The sequence below is a fragment of the Acinonyx jubatus genome, chromosome B2 (assembly GCF_027475565.1).
Source record: "Acinonyx jubatus isolate Ajub_Pintada_27869175 chromosome B2, VMU_Ajub_asm_v1.0, whole genome shotgun sequence".
Classification (NCBI taxonomy): Eukaryota; Metazoa; Chordata; class Mammalia; order Carnivora; family Felidae; genus Acinonyx; species Acinonyx jubatus.
In genome coordinates this window covers 6,003,198-6,024,266 of record NC_069385.1, presented here as the reverse complement: position 1 = coordinate 6,024,266, position 21,069 = coordinate 6,003,198, and the positions used below count along the sequence as shown (strand labels likewise).

General features: G+C 35.9%; 1 protein-coding gene across 1 annotated transcript in view; it reads left to right on the top strand.

The window, feature by feature from the left end:
• The window catches only part of PACRG (parkin coregulated), a 504,113-nt gene that overhangs the window by 66,038 nt on the left and 417,006 nt on the right, over positions 1 to 21,069 (top strand). Inside the window, exon 2 of the mRNA XM_015083259.3 lies at positions 1,606 to 1,740. Within this exon, the coding sequence (XP_014938745.1) occupies positions 1,606 to 1,740 (135 nt within the window). The remainder of the gene's footprint in view (positions 1 to 1,605; positions 1,741 to 21,069) is intronic.

The following is a 21,069-nucleotide window of genomic DNA, read 5'->3' as shown; positions in this document are numbered from 1 at the left end:
TCTTTTATTAGTGAAAGGCAATCTTGCTTTCCCATAGTTACTTATGTAATTGTATGCTGGGAATAATGTGCTAGGTAGTGAAGAAAATTCTAAACTCTAATAAACTGTAATAAATGCCTTTGTGTTACCTCACTCTTCAACCCCATTTCAGCATTTAATCATGTTAATATTTTAATATCCTATTCAGTTTCTAGCATTAGTGTTTCTGTGTGCATTAAAAAATGTATTTGTCATTATTTAGTATATTTACTATATTATATATATTTTTATATATTTCTTTGTTAAAATTAAAGTTTTTTACATGAATATTAAAAATTAACATTATATCAAGTAAGTTATATTACATAAATTATTTCCTATTTTGTTCATAGTAAGAATTAACAAATTAATCATGTTTTTATTAAATTAATAAATAGGGACACCGGAGGTGGGTTAGTCGGTTAAGCATCTGACTCTTAGTCTCAGTTAGGTCATGATCTCATGGTCGTGGGATTTAGCCCCCTGTCAGAGTCTGCACTGAGAGTGCAGAGCCTGCTCGGGATTCTCTCTCTCCCTCTTTCTCTGCCCCTCCTCTGGTCACACTATATCTCTCTCAAAATAAATAAATAGATTAAAAAATAATAAATAAACTAAACATAAACTTTCAGAGAAAGATTATCAGTGGTCTGTAATTTTCTAAATAGTTCACTAATTGCTTTCAATTTTGTAACCTAATGAATTAGTTCATATGTAAATAATACAGATTTTAAAAATATTCTCAATGTGAATAACTCAATATGAAATGTTTCTTCTTTGAGAAAAATCTCAGTTTTGGGGGATGAAAGATTCACATGTAATCTAATGTTACTTCCTCACAAATTCATAATATCAAATGTATGCTAATCTACACATATATATATAGATATAGATATAGATATATAGATATAGATATAGATATAGATATATATCTACACAGAGTAGATGACCAGTTTTTGTTACAATTTTCTTATTATAGTTTAATTTCATATAACATTTTCATAGTTTGTTGTTAACATGAGAACATATTTTACCATTTTATGTATATAGAAAGATTTAAAGGACATATTTTAAAATGATTCAGTATTCCATAAAGTATAGCTTATAGTTCCATAAACTATATATATAGCTGAACATTCAAATATATGTATTTTTGTATATTTATACATATGTATTTTTCTTTATGTATTTAAATTTTAATTTAGAAATTAGAATTAGCAATTATTAGAAATCTTAATAAAAGTTTTAACATTCCAAGTGGAACTTAGAGGCCTCCATTAATTTTTTTTTTTTTCTTAAACAAAAGTTTAGGCTTTTTCCCCCTTATAATGTAATAGTTTTTAAGTGACTTTTTCTAGGAATGCTTTCTAAAGAAACTCAAAATAAAGTAAATTCTTAATAATGATTATAAAATAATTCTCCTCTGTAAGTTTTTGTATTAGTGAAGCTGCTGTTTTCCATCGTTAGACATTTAGGTCTTTATCTTCCAGAATATTTCATATGAACTAAAACTGAAGTAAAGCCTTTTTCGCTGTGCATTTTTTAGTATTTTTTAAAACCTGATTCCTATTTTTTTCCTTTCCTTTGAAGGTGAGAGGCCCACCAGTTGCAGGAGCATTTAAAGAAAGACCAACGAAGCCCACAGCATTTCGAAAATTTTATGAACGAGGAGATTTCCCAATTGCACTTGAGCATGATTCGAAAGGAAACAAAATCGCGTGGAAGGTAAGTCAGGGCACAGCTAGGGGAACCAGCCGTGTACCGCTGGAGCGACATCTCCCAACACCGAACGAAGTTGGCTAACCAAATAAGCTGCGGTGATTTCTCAGAGAATGGAAGGTGGTGGGTAAGCTCTTAGAGAAGGCCCCCCTTGTGTCAGCTGTCCACCTTGACTAACAATTAAATTATAGCCTGCAAAACAGAAAATGACAGAGTTGCTTTGCCTTAGAGAATCATCCACTGCCCAATTCATCTCTATTTTTATGAGAACCTGGCAGCCCGGCCTGTTTCAGGCAGTCCATCAAATGATGGAACTGGTGGCTGAATACAGAGAGCAACAGCCATTTATCTCCTCCAAATTTCACCTTCCTGCAGGACACTTCCAAATGGAAGCTTTAATTACCTAAATGGATAGGTCAAGATTGTCTGCTCCCTGGAAATGCAGAGCAGAATACAAAAGAAGGTTGGTTCTCATTGCCGCACTCTCTCCCTGTCTGCAGCACGTGTCAGTGGCGGTGGCTGTCATACGTGCCCGGTTAGAGGCTGACCTCCACGCCGAAACCATTACGGCACCGACATTTTTCTGACAAAAGGTTAATTGGCTTCAAAATAAATGTATTGCCTAATGACTCCATTGTAATGTGGCTGTGTTTCTTTCTAAAAGGCTCACTGATGTTATTTGTAAAAACTTGCCAATCTCTTAACTGGAGAAGGCTTTTACATTTAATTTGAAAAACGAAATGCTGATCTCTAAACAGCTTCTGCTATTTAATTATTTTGTGTTATCAAGGACTTTGCTTTTGGTGATATTTATCAGCTAAAAGGGTTTCTCGGGCTAAAGACAGAGTTGTGCATGCGTATCACATCAGACTGAGGAACATAAAGGTTTTTGCCAAATATCATCCAAGTGAAACAATTGACCCATTTAACTAAAAAGTCCCACAATAGTGTCTGAAGGTGAAGGTAGGAATTGTGTGTGATTGGTACAAATAAATTCACATTAAAAAAATTAAATGACCAAAATAAAGAATTCATCAAAGCAAATACTTAGATTCATCAAAATTAATCTTTTCCTTCCTTTATGGAAAAACTGAGAGAATTGTTTGTGCTGTTTTCCTGTATGTCTTTAAATGTTTTCATATAATTATCAAGCATTTCTAAATCTCGAGCAGTCTTTTGGTATTCAAGTACTGAACTTAGAATTACTATAAGTTGTTTGGCGATAGAAATCCCGAAGGTGTCCCTGTTATTAAATTTTGTCGTAAGTTTTTTAGAAGGATGAAGAACATGACTATCTCTATCTCGGTTTCAGTCATTTCTATTAAAATGTGAACTTGTTATATGACAATGTGCATATAATGAGAAAGAATTTATAGCAAATATAAGTAATTTAGATATTTTAGTATTAACATAAGTATATACTCCCAAAACTTTACTGTAACTTTTGGGTTTGTTTATATTTGATTAATTACGTGGATTTTGTGTTTGTCTATATACTGGTTCCACAAGGTAGCACAGTGGACTTTCTGAAAAACCTCATTCCTGTGGAGTAAAACAATATGCTATAATTCCTTATAAAAAGTGAGTGGATTTTAGTGTTTTAAGCAATTACAGCACATAAAAATTATGTCAATAAAAAAATTTATAGGTTTATTTTTACCTGTTCAAATAACTTTATGAGTAACTTTTGGAAGTGTCAAGAGACTAGGAAAGAAAATCATCTTGAAAATAATGAAAATGTAGGATGAATCATTTTGCTTTATCTTTGATAATACAATAGCCAGAAGGGATATAAACTACTTTTGGTTTTTATAGCTATGTTAATTCTTTTAAGTAATTTCTGATGAGACTACTGATTCAGCAAGCCAAAAAGTCAGAATAAAAAAGAAGCAATTTATTTGCTGCCATTGGTAGAACAATAGCATACATTTAAGGAAACGTCTTATCCTATAACCTGTAGGCTTCTGTCTTTTTAAAGTCTCGACAACCACATTTCAATTACACTACTCTAATATTGAAAGTAAAATGTGAGAATTATTAAGCATAGGCTTGTGGACAATCTCCCAATATAATCATAATTATTCCTTTGGCGCATGTGCTGTGAGGACAGTCTGGTACTTGAGCAGGGGAGGGCTTCTTTAGGATGCCATACCTCAGGAGGGGCCTTGAACGTTGAAGGAAGCAGGGCTACCCTCCCACACCCCACAGAATAAAAACAAAGACAAAAACAAAACACAACCCAGGACCCTGCACTGCACTTCCTTCCTGTGTGCCGACAGGGCCCAGGAGCCCGGGTCTTCATATCACTCATCTCCCCCTTAAAGACTTCTGAATAGCTCTGTTTCTCAGGAAAACAGTGGTCCCCTCTCCATACTCTTGTGACACCACTGGGACTCCAAGGGTTTGTGAGTGCCTGAAATGGTGTGCATGATTAAGTTGGAAGAAGTTGTAAATCTTTTATCAGAATTTCAAGAGGTATTGACTCGGAAATACTTAGGAGCTACTGTCCTGAAGCGTGATGGAGGCTGTCCCAGCATCTGAGACTCAGCTCGTCTGGGAAGTCACTGATGGTTCCTGCCCATGACCCCAAGTTCCCTACTTGTTCCCCATCATCACTATACTAGAAATCATCCTCTATTCTTGAAATAGAGTTACTGTCTGGTAACTACGTATAAATGACCTAATAAAGTCAGAAACTGGAAGTAACAGTTAGACGTAGGTAAATGTCGTTTGCACATTTAGATTTTTCACGCCATATCTTCCAACTGCCACCCTAGTTTAGTGCACATGAAAGTGGCTATTTGTTCCAAATGCCAAAACAACAAGGCAGACCAAATGCCAAATCTGTGCAGTCTAGTCTTTATGGTATCGCTGAAAATCGGAGCACAGTCTAATACAACTTTCTGCAATGGTGGAAATGTTCTACATCTGCACTGTCTAATAATTACAACTAGCCATATGTGGCCATTAAGCACTTGAAATGTCCCTAGTGAGAGTGAGGAGCTAAATTTTTAATTTTAATTAATTTTAATTTAAATAGCCACATGGTTACCATATTAGACAGTGCTGTTCTACATTAAGACAGTGGCAGTCAGAATAAATGCCTGAACCTGCTGGCCAGATAGATGACTATATGTATCTGCAAATTACTGTTAAAATGAAAAAGAAGGACTGATCCATGCATTTTTGCCATGGCTGTGTACGCTTATCGTATATTCCTTGGTAAACGTGAAAAAAGTTTTACAAAATTTTGGGAGTGAAATTTTTCCATATACTTATCAATGGCAAGTGAATTATCTAGGAAAAATGAGTAGCTCTGATCTGTAATATGAAATCCATCAGGCAAGCTCTGGCATACTTTTTATTTTTAAATATGTGTTTTCTGAATATAGCTAAAGAACTGTTAATTGTTAATGGCTAAAGACACTAAAAAACACAATAATGACTTAAACAAAAATTTTTAAGTCTGTCTCTTTTTCTATCTTCTTGACTCTACCAACATTCAGGGGACTTTATTCTATGGCGGCTACCTCCAATATCCAGAGTACAGGCAACAGGAGGGAGAAGCAGCTCAACAGTTTGGATAAGTTACAAAGCAGACAGATACTCAGCATGAACAACAGACGTTCTAAAATTGCGTTTGAGTTTCCACATCTTAAATTTCCATCTGGGAGTAGGAAAGTTTTCTGTTACCTGTCTTCTCACTTCTGCCTCCCCACCAGGGTCCATCCCCGCTCCCACCCCTAACCCAGTAAGTTTCAGGCACCCTTCAGGTCTCCTCTGGAGCTGTCCTGCCTTCTCCGCCTCCTCCCTGCTCCTTTCGGCCCCCACCCCCTTTCCTCTCCTCCCTGCCCCTCCCTGCTCCTCCTCCTTCCTATTTCCTTCTTTTCCTCCTCCTCTTCTACTTCTTACTCTTCCTCCCTTTCCCTTTCTACTCCCTCCTTCCTTTCCTTTTTTGTTTGTTTGTTTGTTACTCCCTGGAATGCACAGTTTCCCCTCTAGTTCTTACAAGGTCACTTTGGGGAAGGAACAGGAGCCCTTCCTAGTTCTCTCTTTTCAACAGGAATCTGAAGTCATCAGGAGTAGTCACTGGAATGAATGTGAAATAATCGCCATTTACACACTTAATAAGGAGCAGAAATATAAATCCTAGGCAACCCATGAAATTCACTGTCTTATAAATTCTGATAACAAGCCATTGTTTTAAAATGGCATGGTAATACAGGTTATTTATTTATTTATTTATTTATATTTACTTTTTGTGTTTTTATTTTTGAGAGAGAGACTGTGAGCAGAGGAGGGAGAGAGAGAGGGAGACAGAATCTGAAGCATGCTTCAGGTTCTGAGGTGTTGAAATCAGATGCTTAACCGACTAAGCCACCCAGGTGCCTTGAAACACAGGTTATTTTAAAATAGCCACTTTGATATAGACCTTGGCAGAAGGAGTTGAATAAAAATGTCAGAATCACACTGGAGTTGTTTTTTTTTTTTTTTTTTATTAACGATATGGTATTATAAACCATTTAGTTTGGAGAGCTACAACTACGCTAAGGTGTCTCTTAAGTTCCTTCACTTTATGGGCATTTTGATATAGTAGATATTGATAGAAATCACCTTTCTCTATCTATCCATGGTACCATGCTTTTGGACAAAATGTGACATACACTAAGAGTTTTGCTTTCACTAAATTTCTAATGAACATGCACAAAGGTGTCCCAGTTATTAGGTAGGTTTGAGTAAGAAATAGATACCCTATAAATGTCCAGCCAAATCAGGATATAATACAAACCCTATTACAAAGGCAGCTCAGATAGCAAACATCCAGATTGTCTTATAAAGGGAAAATCTCAAAGTGGGCTTTGTCAGCAACTTACAGTCTCTCATCTGGCAAGGTTGTCGCAGGCTTTGTTCAAAGTGGCATCGCTGTGGGGGGGGGGGCATTTCTGCATTCTTGTTTTCTCATCCCTTATTGAATATGTAAATGGTGTTAGTAACCTGTTATACTGAAATAAAATTCACAAGGCCATAACTGGTACGCATAGGCGGGTATGTGTGAGAATGGACTTTAGGTAGTCTCACCTCTCTGCCAAGAACCTGATCTTCTGTACTAGCCTTTTGGAGATGTCCACAATGTCATCACAAAAGCATACTTCCCCTAAGGTGAATGTATTCACCATACAGTTACTTGATGATTAAAACTTGGATCACACAACTTGATTTTTCTATTAAAAAGTGACTTCATAAATTAACATTAATCAGGTAACTAAGAACAACCTTTTCTAATTCTTAAACTGATGTGTTATATAAATGTATTGATATGTTTATATAAAGAACTACAAAATACAGAAAGTTAGCATATATTAAGAAAAATGAAAGAAAATGAAAACCAGATAGGGACCTACAATGGAGCCAATATCAAGGTCAAATAAAATGGAGTATTCTGAAATCTAAAGAAGGGATCTTTGTATTTCTGGTTTCTTCACTCATTTATCCCAGTGCCTAGAGCAGCACCTGGCATAGAGTAGGTGCCCAGTGATCCGTGTTGAGTGAATGGAAAGCGTACTAGAACAGATTGACTATCCTCAAGTTTTACTTCTCTAGACACTGTTTCATGACGTGTTTTGCATCTTTATCAGTGACCAGGTGCTAGATGATTGGGATGGCGTCTTTTTAACTATGGGAGCTCTAAGAAGTTTTGTTTCATGGGGTGCCTGGGTGGCTCAGTCGATTGAGTGTCTGACTCTTGGTTTCGGCTCAGGTCATGATCTCATTGTTCGTGAGTGTCTGTGCTGACAACATGGTGTCCTTGGCTCTGTGCTTACAACGTGGAGCCTGCTTGGGATTCTCTCTCTCCCTCTCTCTCTGCCCCTCCCCCACTCACTTGCTCACTCTCTCTCAAAAATGAATAAACATTAAAAAAATTGTTTCATAATTATTAAAATAAGTATATTTTGAGATGTTCATGAAATAGTTTGGGGGATAAAGATTGATTAGAAACTCCAGTAAGTTTGAATGCACAGTCCAGAATTCTATGCAATGGTTTTGGTGGATTGGACTTTTATTATGAAAATGCTCCTTTGATTATATGTAAACTGATTTTTTAAATTTCTTAAATTTCTTTTTTTTTAATTTTTTTATTAAAAATTTTTTTTAACGTTTATTTATTTTTGAGACAGAGAGAGACAGAGCATGAATGGGGGAGGGGCAGAGAGAGAGGGAGACACAGAACTGGAAGCAGGCTCCAGGCTCTGAGCCATCAGCCCAGAGCCCAACGCGGGGCTCGAACTCACGGACTGTGAGATCGTGACCTGAGCTGAAGTCGGACGCTTAACCGACTGAGCCACCCAGGCACCCCAGATTTCTTAAATTTCAAAATGGCAAGTTCATTTATCTAAATGACTAAATATGTATGTCCAGTTTGAACATCCAAGTAAAGAAAATGATGTGCATAGATTAATTGGGTGCTTAAATTTATTTTTAAAATTGGCTGGACCACACCCACAATTCTGGGATGACTCATGAGTCACTAAACTCATGCATGACTCTTCAGAATTTCTTCTCAGTTTGTTCTTTTTCTCGGTTCTTTTCAGTTCTCTGTAGCATTGATATTCATGAACTATAAAAAGCTCTGTCAGTGTGACTGTTTTCATTGACATAACTGATAATTTGCTACTAGGAAAAACAGTTATTGAATATAATCATTATTAAAATCATGCACTAATTTTCTTACAATTAAAATCAACCCCAAACCATGGTAGCTCATTATCCATAAATAGTATTGCATTTAAAGTAAGCCACTCCGTGACATGATACCTGATCCATTAGTCCTCATTATATTGTTCTCGAAATTCTATAATTTTGATTAATCATTAGTCCTTTGGTACCTGCAATTTCTTAATGTTTCAGTTTCTTAAGAATTCAAAAAATTAGTGTTATATCTATACCCACCCCTATCCCAGGTAACACCAATGTTGATTTCTGAAATCTTGCAGGCAAATTTATTTAAGAGTTGAATAATTTGTTTCACATGAAGAAGAATGGATGTTCTCTTGGAATTGTTCTCTTGGAGTTTCTATTTCTTTTGATAACTGCCAAAGCTTGAGTTTGGATAGCAGGCCTTAGTAGAATTTCTAAGGCAAATTTTACAAAAGAAGAGACAATTTACCTGATTTTTGTACAAGTGAGCTGCCGTGTTTCCACTATTAATTCCTCTGTGATTAATTAATAGACAGAGAAGTCTTGAAAAAAAAATCCTCTGGCAATTACTGTGCTGGTCTGTGTTTTTTGGAGGAGGGGGCTGCTTGTGCAATTAAATGCCATTCTTTTATTTGATGTAAATTGCGATGTCTTAAAAGTGTAGAGCATGAAAACACAGCCGTGTATCAGAAATAACTTTAATTTAAATTGGTTCGATGACCTCTGAAAGCTAGATGAGAGGTTTTCTGCTGAATGGGCTGGTGCTCTCTGCTGCCTCTATAATTTATGTGAGAAATTAGTGCGAATGGTTCACTTTTATAGAGCAGTACTGCTTGTGGCAAGCCTGCAGAAACAATTTTCCCCCAAGCCTCCATCTGTTCTTCAAACTAGGGCATATGCCATCTCATCGAGCTTGAAAGTCAACTGATTTATAACTCCTGGAAAGTGCATAGATTGAAAAGAAAGGTCGCCCGCCGCTCTGTGACAGTGATTTGGTCGGCCTCGGCTGAAGACAATTCACATTCCCCGGGGCCCAAGGGGAAAAGCAGTGTTGTAAGTTTCAGATCTCAGTGGACTGACAACTGGAAGAAAAACAAATCACTCCTGCTTTCCTAGTGAAACGACCCCCTGTTGAAAAGTAGGAGCGGTCTTGGTAGTGTTAGGGCGTCACAGCTGAGACACTGTGTTGTCACTCACCCGCCCATGAAGATGGGGGTTTCCTGCCACCCTCCTAGGGATTGATGCTGCCATTTCAGGAGTATCAGTACTCCAATCTTCAAACTAAAAATGTGTGTCACTGCTTGTTAGAAAGTTCCATTTGGGGACATAAACCGGACTTTGATGGTTTTTCAGTATCTGCCTGGAGGGTGAATCTCCAGCTCTGTTCCAATTAGTAATTTAATGAGTGGCTCCCACTCTGTCTTATCACTTGTCACATATCCCTTTTCTTCATTGAAGCACTTTTGAGATCAGAAGTTCTTTGACGGATGACAAGCCGAATTGGATTGATGGTATGATAGTAAAAAAAAAAAATCAATGTTTGTTTGATGCTTTTATTTAGAGTGGTCAAAGTGTCTCTACATTTGAGGCTTCTAGATATCGAGTGAATTTTCAACCCCCTGCCGTTGTATTAAAATTTCTCCTTTTCTTTCAGGTAAAATCTAAATAAAGTGTTAATGAATACTGATATCAATTTTAATCCATATCTGAGGCAGCAATTTTAGGAAATTACATTTTAGCTTTATCAAAAAGGTTATTCTGACCTTGAACGTTCTATGTAAAAATTAGCACTGATGGGATAATCAGACAAATTCATGTAAAAAGAAAATTTATCCTTGGGGCGCCTGGGTGGCTCAGTCGGTTGAGCATCGGACTTGGCTCAGGTCATGATTTCACAGTTCATAGGTTAGAGCCCCTTGTTGGGCTCTGTGCTGACAGCTTGGAGCCTAGAGCCTGCTTCTATGTCTGCCCCTCCCCCTCTAGCACACTGTCTCTCTCCCTCTCAAACTTAAGTAAACATTAAAAAAAAATTGATCCCTTATCATTACTTATAAAGTTCTATTCTCAATATGAAATATATACATATTTATCTTATAAAATAAGAAAATATTGGAAAGTAGAAGGACTAAATAAATCACTCATCATTCCACAATTCATTGAATTCAGTTGTTGACATTTTTTAAAGTATTTCTGTCTTTTCTTTCTTTTTGCATAATTGAGATCATAGTGTATACAATACCTTGTGAAAGCTATTTGTCATTAGATGGCATATAAAAATGGTATGCATTTTTTCTTAGATTTTTCTGATTTTTTTCTAGTTTAAAAGTAATAGATGATTATTTTAGAAAATTTAGAAAATAGATAAAATAAAATGTATACAGAAGACAAGAAGACAATATTTATTCTGAGATAACTTTTAGTAATTGATAGTTTTGTTCAGTCTTCCTTCTACGTGTATGTTTTTAGCTTTGTTGAAATTGTGTTGATGATTCTTAAGGGACTTAAGGTAACATTCAAAGACCTAATTAGGACAGGAAATTCATAATGGACCTAACAGCCACAGGAGTACTAATAATTAATAGTTCTCTCCAGTTTGATAACACCAACAACAAAAAAGACAATCATAGCTTAATATGCATTTTTAACATTTCCCATGGTCATTACTCAAGGCCTTTAGAAAAGAGGCATACCAATATATGTCTCCGTGTGGCTTTGCTTCGGAGGTGGTACACATGGTATCTCCTTTAGCAGGTCATGCTCTACAGTGACCACCACCTCAGTGTACTCGTCATTGTGAACATGTTATTAGTATATTTTTGGAGAACAGAAACAAATACTAACAAAAAGTTGTGTTAACTACGAAACCCATTTCTTGCTATTGAGAAAAGTATAAAAACAAATGTAGATAGTTGACAAAATCATTATAAAAACCAATCTTTGCCTCCCCCCCCATCTAAGACATATCCCTTATGACCCAAAAAAAAAAAAACCCTACAGAATTTCCAAAATTGCATTCCAGTCTGAATGATGAAAACACGTAAAACTTTGAAACCCTAAACTACCATTCGAGTTCTCATTCAGATTCATTTTTCTCTGTTTTCGTGTATATCTTTAGACAATTTTATAAAAAGTGGGTCCATGGGTTGAATATTTCTGAACGCTTGAATATCTTGAAATATAATTTTTCAGCAATGCAGTTTGTGATTCATATTAACATTCTTAAATTTCAACTGTTTCCCTCTATGCCTCTGAAGAATGTAGTGTCATTATATTCTAACATATGATTGTTGAGAAAATAAGACCAGTCTGATTTTTATTCCTTTGGTCTGTTTTTGTTTGCTTGTTTATTTTGTTTGGCAGCCTGGGTAATTGCACTATTTTTGTATAATTAAAAGTTGCTTCCATGTGTATCTTTTGCTTTCATCGATTCTTTTTTTAATATAGTGAGCTTATTCTGTCTACTTACTTGAATTTTTTTCTCTAGTGAGGAAAGTTTTTTTTTTCCCTGTAATGTCATTGATGATTATTTTTGTTACAACTTTTCTCTTTTCTTTCTTACAACAAATACATGCAGTGTGTAAATAAATTTTATCCTGCCATTTCTATCATTGTCTCCCTCAATATAGTCATCTCCTTATTCACATGTTTTAAACTTCTATGAGAGCTTTCTTCTGCTTTCTCTTGTCTTTAGTATCAATTTGTGTATCACGACATCAAGTTCCAATTTTACTTCCATTACTGTATTTAGTCCTACAAACTTCACACTGCTTATTTCTCCACTTATATCATTATACATATTGGCTTTAAAGTTATTGTACAAGCAAGTTTATTATGGATAATGTTGTGATTTATTCATATTCCATAACCCAGATTGGAAAAAATAAAAAAATATGGGTCAACCGTAATCCCACAACCCTAAGGTAGCCTCTATTAATCTGTTAGTGTGAACTTTTCAGACCCCTCTTCCTCTGCATTTGCAAATCTGCATATGTATGAAAATTTTTAAAAAAACATTTTACTCATACTTCATAACTTTTTTCAATTAATTACAAGTCATAACCATCTTTCCACATCAATGAATGTGCACTTTAAAAATCATTTTGGGAATCTCTAGAGTACTTTACAATTTAACCAGTTCCCTATTGTTGGATATTAATGTTTTTCTTAGATAGTAATGCTTTTCTTCAACCTTTTGTTAATATAAGCAATACTATTATCAACATCATTGTACATTTGTATATATTGTGTCTTGCAAGCATGTCTGATTATTTCCTAAGGGTAAAATCTCATTTTCTTTTTGCCTTGGCCTATTGGCAACAAATGGATTTCTGCTTTTCTTCTATGAAGAGGTCTGGCTTTGTGAATCCTGGAGAATGCCCATTTCTGAAAATCACTGATTTCTGCAGTAATGAAGTTAAAGGGCCTCCTCATCCTCTAAATCTATAAGATGATATTCCATTTCATATTGTGTAAGATGTTTATAAAACCAATATATTACTGTTTACATAACTTCAGTTTTACCTCAATCTAGAATTTGTGTTTGCTAAAACACTCTGCTTGGATTCAGGTGAGCTCTCCTTATCAGCATTACTTAGGTAGACTGCCCAGCTCCTAGCCAACATCCAGTGCCCAGTATGAAGATGCTTCATCTTGTCCTGTTTTGCTGGCCTTACAGGGACCCTCTGTGACTACTGACACAAAGACAGATAGATCCTAAAAGCACATACAATCCTGAAAATGCACCTGCACCCAGCTGTGTTTTCCTCTGCCCTTACCTGCAACATTGTGCTTGTGGGGCACGCTGCTTTCCAGGATGCAGTGCAACGTGCTACCAGGAGTCTGTGTCCCTACTTCCTGTTCAGATGGTTTCTGAGAGTTGGGTGTGAATGGACGTAGCAGCGATATAGCAGAGATGAGAATGGAAGCAGATGGCTTTGTCTTTGTCTTAAAAGCAACTACTTCACAGCGGCAAGATGGCGGCTGAGTCCATGCCCGCCCCCAACTAAGTCTGTTCTGACCTTACCTTCCGGAGAGAGAAAGTGTAGGAGGGATGAAAAAACCATCTGGCGACTTTTGGATGGGTACCAATGGTTGCAAAACATGAGTTGACCACCAATTGTTTTTCAGTCTAGTTTCATTGGCCTCATCATATGTAGAAATTCCTCTTTTTTTCTGCTTGTGCATTCATTATTATGCCTAGTTTCATTTGCATGTTGGGTTTTCCTCCTTGTCTGTATCTTCCTAGGTAATTTTGTGACACGTTGGGAGACGCTGTATCAGATACTCTTGTCCAGATGCTATTTAAAACAGCTGAGTCCAATTTAGTTCTGTCCCTCATGGGGCTGTAGTCCATGACAGAGAAATAATGTGATCTCATCAACGCTTAGGCAACAATGACTCATCTATTCATAAAAGAAGTGAGTAACTCTCATGGGTGAGACTCAGTGGTGAGCTCTGTAGCCCAGCTGATTACGGTTCTCTGGTCTTGAGAAGCTTATTGACTAGGGTACATCATTGTTCAATGAAGAAACTGAAACGCAGAGAACACATATCAAATCTTAAACCAAATTGCTTGCTTTTGCATCGTTCATAAATTTTTAATCCTGTATTCAGTATGTTAAACATTTGCTACTTGAATGATAAGGTTCAAATTTCTGTAAACAAAGTTTTTTAAATTGAGAGTCTCTACAAAATTTTTACTAGTTCATACATTTGTGTATATATATATATTTTTTTCTCCTGCTTCAGTCTGTTACTATGTAAACAAATAGAAAATTTTACTTTTAAAATGACCATGAGGTGATCAATCCACATTCCTATATGTCTACATATTGTGGCAATCCCAGGTATCAATGACACATCACTAACTCCAAATTTCTACACTGTATTTTGAAACATACACTATTATTCATGCTTTTACCAAGGTGTGAATTTTAAATATTTATCCTGTTTGAGATTCAATCTGACTTAAATTTGATGACTCTGGAGTCCCTATTAAATACAAGTCAGACTTATTGTAACTTTCATATCCTTTAATCCCTTTTTTTCTTATTTCCATCTCTTTAATCCACTTGTTTCATTATAGGCTGTTTCCCTAAATCTGTCTTCCAATTTAATAATTCACTTTCTTCAGTTGGGTTTAACGTACTCCTTAACCTGTGTGTGGATTTTTTTTTTTAATTCAGTTTCATTGAATATCAATTCCACAACTTCTTTTTGTTTCCTTCAAAGATTTGCCTATTTTTTTCTTTTTCTTTCATTATGTCTTTTTCTTGCTTTATGGTTTCTTTTACTATCTTTATCAGGTTTTATATTTTGCACATAGTCATTTAAAGTTTCCTTCACATTATCTACTATCTGTAGTTCCCGGATGTGAGTTTGAATCTTCCAGTTGCTCCCATCTGTTCTGTTTTCTTGGGTGCTTCATGAAACTTTCCTGGGAGCTTCCCTTCTGTGGAGCACACTTTCCTTGGGGCCCCTCGTGCCCCAGGATGTAGAGACGCCCCTGCAGTGTGCTTCTAGGTGTTTCTCCACAGGGATGGGTTCTGACCTAACCTTTATGGGAATCAAGTTCCAGGTTTCTTCACCAGGCTCCTCCTCCCCTCTTGAGATTTGAGTTCTCTCTTCATTTCTGGGAACTTGGTGTTTACCTTTCTTACTTTTGAGAACGGCTGTGTGTTTTGGAACTTTTCACCCAGGATTTGTAGCTTTTTTTGATCATATTAGCCAGGGGTCTTAACGATCCAGTTGCTTTCTCAGTTAGCTTACTATCTTGCCTTAGCTACAGAGAAAGAACTGTCTCGAGATGCAATCTTTCTTAATTGTAAGACTAAATCTACAATTGTTCATGTAAAAAAAATGGAAACAAAATACTCTGCATTTCTCACGGGAGCCCTTATATTTAAACAAATGTTAGCAGCTAATGTGTGTTGCGTGATTTTATGTGCATATCTATGTGTGTGTATAATCACACATGGATGTATATTAAATCTCTTTGGAAGGTATTAAAACTTAGACGTGGAAAAATTACAGGGAAAAGACTTGCAAAAATTTTTTGCCAACCCCTGGTTCTCACGTTCATATATAATGTGTGTATGTGTATGTGTGTATGTGTAATATATAGTTATCTTGTTCCTGTCTCAGTGTTGGAGTTAAGAGTTCAATTTTCATTCTGTAAAATTTAATCAGCAAATTGAGGTGAGTGGAGTGACCCTAAGAAGACCTTTATCTTCTCACTATTCATATCTAGCAATAGTGAATTTCTTGAGAAGCATGAATCCACCAATTGAAAAAGATTTTTTAAAAGCTTTCCATTTGCAGTAAATTGTATAAAATTTTACTAAACATTATTAAGCATGTTTTTAACTAGCGAAGTATAATGTATTGAAGAAAATTTAGGTTTTTATAAATCATTCCTCACAGACATTATCACTTTAGATTATTAATTTCTTTTCTTTTTAAAAAAAATTTTTAATTTTTATTTTTGACAGAGAGAGAGAGAGAGAGAGAGAGAGAGAGAGAGAGAGAGAGAGAAAGAGAGGGATAGTGCAAATGGGGGAGGGACAGAGAGAGACATACACACAGAATCTGAAGCAGGCTCCAACTCACAGGCTCCAGCCTGACGCAGGGCTCAAACTCACAAACCATGAGATCATGACGGGAGCCAAAGTTGGCCACTGAACCGACTGAGCCACCTAGGTGCCCCATAGATTTATTATTAATTTCTATTTTGGAAGAATTGCTTGGATAATGAAGTATTTGTATATGCACAGAAGAGATTGCTCTTTACATACCTTTTTCTTTTCTCTTTCTCTTTTTTAAAATGCAATGCAAGAAGTGCTAGTGTATCAGACTGGCAATATTAAAACCACAAGTCAAAAACTACCATTTAAGGTTTTTATAATACTATTTGGGAATCTCTGCTCATTCTGCCTGTGTGGGTTATAATTTTAACACTTCATTATTGTAACTTATTAAATTTAATAAACTAACAGTTCGGACTAGCTTCAAATCTCAAGCAGTAATTTAGCAGATGGTTCATTTCATGAAGAAGCAATGTAGACTCTCATGGATAAGACCTTACAACTGGGGGGATGGAGGGAAGGTAAATGCATTGGTCAGTTGCAATATCCCCTGTTATTTTTTTGTCTTGTCAACAATATTAGAATTTAGGTCAGTTTGCAGAAATAATGAGCTTTAAAAAAATTGTTTTTAAGTTTATTTGTTTTTGACAGAGACAAGAATGCGAACATGAGCTAGGGAGGTGCATAGAGAGAGAGGGAGACACAGAATCCTAAGGTTCCAGGCTCCAAGCTGTCAACACAGAGCCTGTCACGGGGCTTGAACTCACGAACTGTGAGATCGTGACCTGGGCCAAAGTCGGACGCTTAACTGACTAAGCCACCCAGGCGCCCCCAGAAATAACAAGCTTTAAACCCAATGAATACATCCTCTACAAAATGTACTAATATTATCGAAAGCTTTTTGGGTAATGTATTTTGCAGGTTATTAATGTAAAACATCACTATTTGGCTTCTGAAATAGTCACCTCGGTGTTTCTCATCATTTGCCATCTTGTACTTTATAAATCATAAACCTTTGCACAGGTGGATTCCCAAACATGCCACCTTATTTCTTGCCTCTTAATTTTTATTCGTAGTTTAGTACCCTTTCTTGGAAAACCAGCATACCACATTACTAGTGTTACGCTGAGTAGGCAAGAGGTCCTGTCTCCTCGTGTGAGGGTGGATTCTGGAAAGACTGGAATTATTAAGACTGGAATTATTAAGACAGGTATTATTTAACCTTTGTCTACTGTAGCCCCCAAGTATTTTAAAGCGATGTTTCAAGTAATTTATTAAAATATTATATTTTACCTTTTATATATTTTGTTTAATACAGTAGCAATTTGAATTTTCATCTGTTCCAAAGCCAAGAGTAAGGATGGTTATTTTAGGCATATTTTAAATTTTGCTTTTAATCTCTGTGGATCTTTTGATAGGTGTTTATTTTTGCGATTCCTTATAGAATGTTGTTTGTAGTCCTTTTAGGATCTTTGTAGGATGCGCTCACTGAGTATTACTTCTTGTTGATAAATAGAACTAAGTTTACTTAACCTCTAGTGGTCTGATCATATTGTAACTGTATTCTTATGTATGTGTTGTTTTTAACTTCACATCATCTAATTGATGTCCATGCAACTTAGTAACAGGCAGCCATTTACTCAATAGACATCACCTGAATACCTACTATGTGCCAGGCACTGTTCTAGATTCTGAAAATACAACAATGAATAAAACAAACTCCCTGTCCTCATGGTGCTTCCTTTATAGAAGGAAGAAAATAAACAATCAAATAAGTAAATATAGAGACTGTTAAATGATGATATTACAAAGAAAAATAAAACAGGGTGATAGAGATATTCATGGAAGAATAGGGTACAGTTTTATGGGGTAGTCAGAGGAGACTCTTTTAATAAAGTGACATTTAATCAGAGGTTATTTGGTGATATGGTCTAAATTATTTAAAAAATCACTTTGATGCTTTTCCTTTTTCAAAATGTAGTGATATGAAAAAGAAGAAAGTGTTGAAGTGAAAATACAGTGAAAACAACCAAATAAATTATGTTCTTTCAGGACCCATTAATTACTGAAAATCAGTGTCAAAGTTATAACCCAACACTAATGAATTAACAAATTATATTTTAATTAAATTCTTATTCTACTTAAAGACTAATTAAGGGATCATGAATGGCTGTGCTTTATGTATTTCAACAGATATTTTATGAGCATATGCAAATATATATTTCCTTTATGAAAAGTACTTTTCACATTTCAAATATAAACAGGCCTAAATAACCAAGCAAATCCACTTTTATGTTCCCTTTCTCTTTTCTTTTGATAATAAAATCATCACTAGTAAGCAGATTTAGAAAAAGACACAAGAAATGATGAGACACACATGAGCAGACACATCTGGGTACAGAAATGTCATATCCGTATTGTCTTGACATGGGTCACACAAAATACGAGCTTCCAATTCAGGCAAAGCCAGGCCTACAGGGAAGATTTGTTTATTTGCTTTGGAGACACAATCTGATAAATTTATAGCATAATGTCTTTTTTTTTCTATAAGCATATCAGATACCTACTATGACAGTTACATAATATAATGTTACATCTCAGAAATTAATAGAATTAAATGAAAGGAGATTAAGTTGAGTATTACATACACACACACTTCATTTGTTTGTTCTGAGCATTCTTCCATCTATCACATGCTGGTTGCTTGCAATTTATTAGGCACAGCGGAAGTCATTGGTGATAGAGGTCTTTTGCAGTGTGTGCAATTAGTCATAAGTAGAATGAAGCAAAAAGTAACTCAAAACAGTGCAAAATTACCTGTGTTCTAGAAACCATAAATCTAAATGCCTGCCCCACTCTGAGCCATAAAGCTAGTAGAGAAAATGTGCTTGAAAAATCAATTGGATACCAAAATTATTATAACAAAAATCTAGATTGTTTGTAATTAATAAATATACATTTTTATAATTTATTTTGCTTTATGAAATTATTTTACCAGCACAAAAGTGTTCACCTGTTTCTTTTTTTTATTTTTTTAAATTTACATTCAAATTTTATTTTTTAAAATTTACATCCAACTGTTGAGTTAGCATATAGTGCAACAATGATTTCAGGAGTAGAATCCTTAGTGCCCCTTACCCATTTAGCCCATCCCCCCTCCCACAACCCCTCCAGCAACCCTCAGTTTGTTCTCCATATTTATGAGTCTCTTCTGTTTTGTCCCCCTCCCTGGTTTTATATTGTTTTTGTTTCCCTTCCCTTATGTTCATCTGTTTTGTCTCTTAAAGCCCTCAAATGAGTGAAGCCATATGATTTTTGTCTTTCTCTGACTGAATAATTCACTTAGCATAATACCCTTCAGTTCCATCCATGTAGTTGCAAATGGCAAGATTTCATTATTTTTAATTGCCAGGGAATACTCCATTGTATATATATATACCACATCTTCTTTATCCATTCATCCATCAATGGACATTTGGGCTCTTTACATACTCTGGCTATTGTTGATAGTGCTGCTATAAACATTGGGGTGCATGTATAGCACACCTGTATCCCTTAGATAAATACCTAGTAGTGCAATTGCTGGGTCATAGGGTAGTTCTATTTTTAGTTTTTTGAGGAACCTCCATACTGTTTTCCAGAGTGGCTGCACCAGCTTGCATTCCCACCAACAGTGCAAAAGAGATCCTCTCTCTCCGCATCCTCGCCAACATCTGTTGTTGCGTGAGTTGTTAATGTTAGCCATTCTGACAGGTGTCAGGTGGTATCTCATCGTGGTTTTGACTTGTATTTCCCTGATGATGAGTGATGTTGAGCATTTTTTCATGTTTCGGTTGGCCATCTGGATGTCTTTCTTGGAGAAGTATCTATTCATGTCTTTTGCCCATTTCTTCACTGGACTATTTGTTTTTTGGGTGTTGAGTTTGATAAGTTCTTTATAGATTTTGGATACTAACCCTTTATCTGATACATCATTTGCAAATATCTTCTCCCATTCTGTCGGTTGCCTTTTAGTTTTGCTGATTGTTTCCTTCACTGTTCAGAAGGTTTTTATTTTGATGAGGTCCCAGTAGTTCATTTTTGCTTTTGTTTCCCTTGCCTCCGGAGATGTGTTGAGTAAGAAGTTGCTGCGGGCAAGATCAAAGAGGTTTTTACCTGCTTTCTCCTCGAGGATTTTGATGGCTTCCTGTCTTACATTGAGGTCTTTCTTCCATTTTGAGTTTATTTTTGTGTAAGAAAGTGGTTCAGGTTCATTCTTCTGCATGTTGCTGTCCAGTTTTCCCAGCACCACTTGCTGAAGAGACTGTCTTTATTCTATTGGATATTATTTCCTGCTTTGTCAAAGATTAGTTGGCCATAGGTTTATGGGTCCATTTCTGGGTTCTCTATTCTGTTCCATTGATCTGAGTGTCTGTTCTTGTGCCAGTACCATACTGTCTTGATGATTACAGCTTTGTAGTATAGCTCGAAGTCTGGGATTGTGATGCCTCCTGCTTTGGTTTTCTTTTTCAAGATCGCTTTGGCTATTCGGGGTCTTTTCCAGTTCCATACAAATTTTAGGATTATTTGTTCTAGTTCTGTGAAGAATGCTGGTGTTACTTTGATAGGGATTGAATTGAATATGTAGATTGCTTTGGGTAGTATCGACATTTTAACAGTATTTGTTCTTCCTATCCAAGAGCATGGAATCTTTTTCCATTTTTTTGTGTCTTCTTCAATTTCTTTCATCAGCTTTCTATGGTCAGTGTACAGATTTTTCACCTCTTTGGTTAGGTTTATTCCTAGGTATTTTATGGTTTTTTGTGCAACTGTAAATGAGATTGTTTCCTTGATTTCTCTTTCTGTCACTTCATTGTTGGTGTGTAGGAATGCAACCAATTTCTGTGCATTGATTTTATATCCTGCCACTTTTCTGAATTCATGAATCAGTTCCAGCAGTGTTTTGGTGGAATCTTTTGGGTTCCATATAGAGTATCATGTCATCTGCAAAGAGTGAAAGTTTGACCTCCTCCTGGCTGATTTGGATGCCTTTTATTTCTTTGTGTTGTCTGATTGT